Source organism: Nilaparvata lugens, unplaced genomic scaffold (genome assembly GCF_014356525.2).
Source record: "Nilaparvata lugens isolate BPH unplaced genomic scaffold, ASM1435652v1 scaffold10627, whole genome shotgun sequence".
In the NCBI taxonomy this organism is placed as follows: Eukaryota; Metazoa; Arthropoda; class Insecta; order Hemiptera; family Delphacidae; genus Nilaparvata; species Nilaparvata lugens.
Window position 1 is genome coordinate 2,839 of NW_024089293.1, and position 1,937 is coordinate 4,775.

General features: G+C 33.8%; 1 protein-coding gene across 1 annotated transcript; it reads right to left on the minus strand.

Annotated features, from left to right (window-relative positions):
• Nucleotides 1–370: 370 nt before the first annotated feature.
• LOC120355372 (non-structural maintenance of chromosomes element 4 homolog A-like) lies at nt 371–1,536 on the minus strand. Its single transcript, XM_039443730.1, has 2 exons — nt 1,317–1,536; nt 371–492 (listed from the first exon to the last, which is right to left on the minus strand). Exons 1-2 carry the CDS (start codon nt 1,519–1,521, stop codon nt 371–373), a joined length of 327 nt encoding a protein of 108 aa, XP_039299664.1. The 5' UTR covers nt 1,522–1,536.
• Nucleotides 1,537–1,937: the final 401 nt, after the last annotated feature.

The window sequence follows — 1,937 nt, forward strand, 5'->3', positions numbered from 1 at the left end:
TCTTTTATAATTCAGTTTCATTGGCTATGTTTGTTTCTAATGTTGGAGCGGTACTCTTTCCTGTCTCAGTCTTAACTAGTTTCCATTTGCTCTTGTTTGATTTGTAGATTTTTTTATAAATGTACTAGCGGCAATTTTTTTGGCGGCATTCAGGACCTTTCTATAAGTATTTTTATAAATTCTAAAAAAGGATTCTAAGTTAAAGTATTTTATACCTGACGATGTAATTAAGTGAATCATAGTACCTACCGATGATGGCATTTTCAATAACAAGCTCAGTGTCTTCAATCTGTCTCTAGATATCCTAATACCTTGAGTAATCCACGATAAAATAGGTTTTCAAACTTTGAATAGTAAGAAAAGTAGAACATTACCTTCCACTTTTCGTGATCCAATGAAAAATCATCTGGTTGGATTCTTGCTCATTTTTCTTCCGTCTTCCTTCTTCTCTATCTTCGACCACTGGTTCCACTTTGGGCATACCATCATTACCTGACAATTAAGAAAACATGGTATAGAATTATTCTTTCATTCATTAAAATTAACGATTTTCCAATCGTTGTCTTGTTTGTGCTAACCTAATAAATAAATTGATTAAGAGATATTCAAATCATTAAATGACTGGCAAAACAACAGCTCAGCCTAAAATTCTCTCTCCTCTCTCTCTCTCTCTCTCTCTCTCTCTCTCTCTCTCTCTCTCGCTCTCTCTCTCTCTCTCTCTCTCTATCTATCTATCTCTCGGTGAAGAGAATTTATGTAGATGCATTAAATATTATCTTGTATAGTTATTCCAAATTGATTTTTTCATATCATTGTACAGTTCATAATTATTTTCTTAGTTTATGTTATGTGAATTCATCTAAAACTTTGCTGTATTGTAAGCTATTGTATATAAGTGTAAAAGCCAGTATATATTGTAATCTAGAAATAAATAAAGTACTCAAATCAATCAATCAATCAATCTCTTTGATCAACAATAAAAAAAATCAATCCCTCTAGGGTTGTGTGGCAGAGAGGACCTAGAGTCCCAACTCCGCCTTTAATAAAAGCAATTATTCAATTCTCCCCCAATATTTGGTAGATAAAAATGTACCAAACAATAAGGTTATGTATTCACTTTTCTGTCTGATAAAATTTCTCCTTTTGCATATTCTTGTTATCTCATAATTTATTTTCCCATCTGCAATTTCACTGCCCAAGTACACACCTAGCATTTTTCAAAGGTTCTCCATTCAATTGAATTGAGAACCTTTGTTTATGATTAAGTTTATGTTTGTTTCTGAAAACCGTTTATGATAGACAGGACAAATACTTACTGATATTCAGTTTAGCCATGTCCTCTCGGATGAGGAAGGCGAAATTGAAGATGTTTTCGACAGTGGTCGGATACGACTGTTTATCGACTACCAACTCGAAAAAGTCGACGGGTCGTTGACGATTGGCACTGAACGATTGGCGCAGAGATTTGTTCAACACACGATACTCCTCCACTTTCTTCGCATCTTCGTTCACCACCTGCATCAACAACAATTAGAAATTTTATCAATCATTCCCAAAGTACTAAAATTATACACCGTGTAGCGTTTCTGTTACCGATAAACATTGAAAATCATAGAGCCCTTTTAAGATTATTTTAATGTATAGTTGTACAGGGTGGCGCAAAGAAACGGGAAATTTTGAAACAACCATAATAAACCAACGAAAATTTTACAAAACATTTTTTAATGCTGAAAATGTGTTAGTCAAGAGTGGAAAAATACATTTTTTCCTCCACCTACTGTCTAAAGTACTTACTTTACTCCCTGAAACCTAATACTAAAGTGTCACTTTTTCGCTCTCGGTAGTAAAGAACAGAAAAACTCCCTAGGGAGTAAAAGTGACTCCATTTAAATAACATGGGGAGCATCTCTATTTTGAAACTTACATTGTAATAGGTT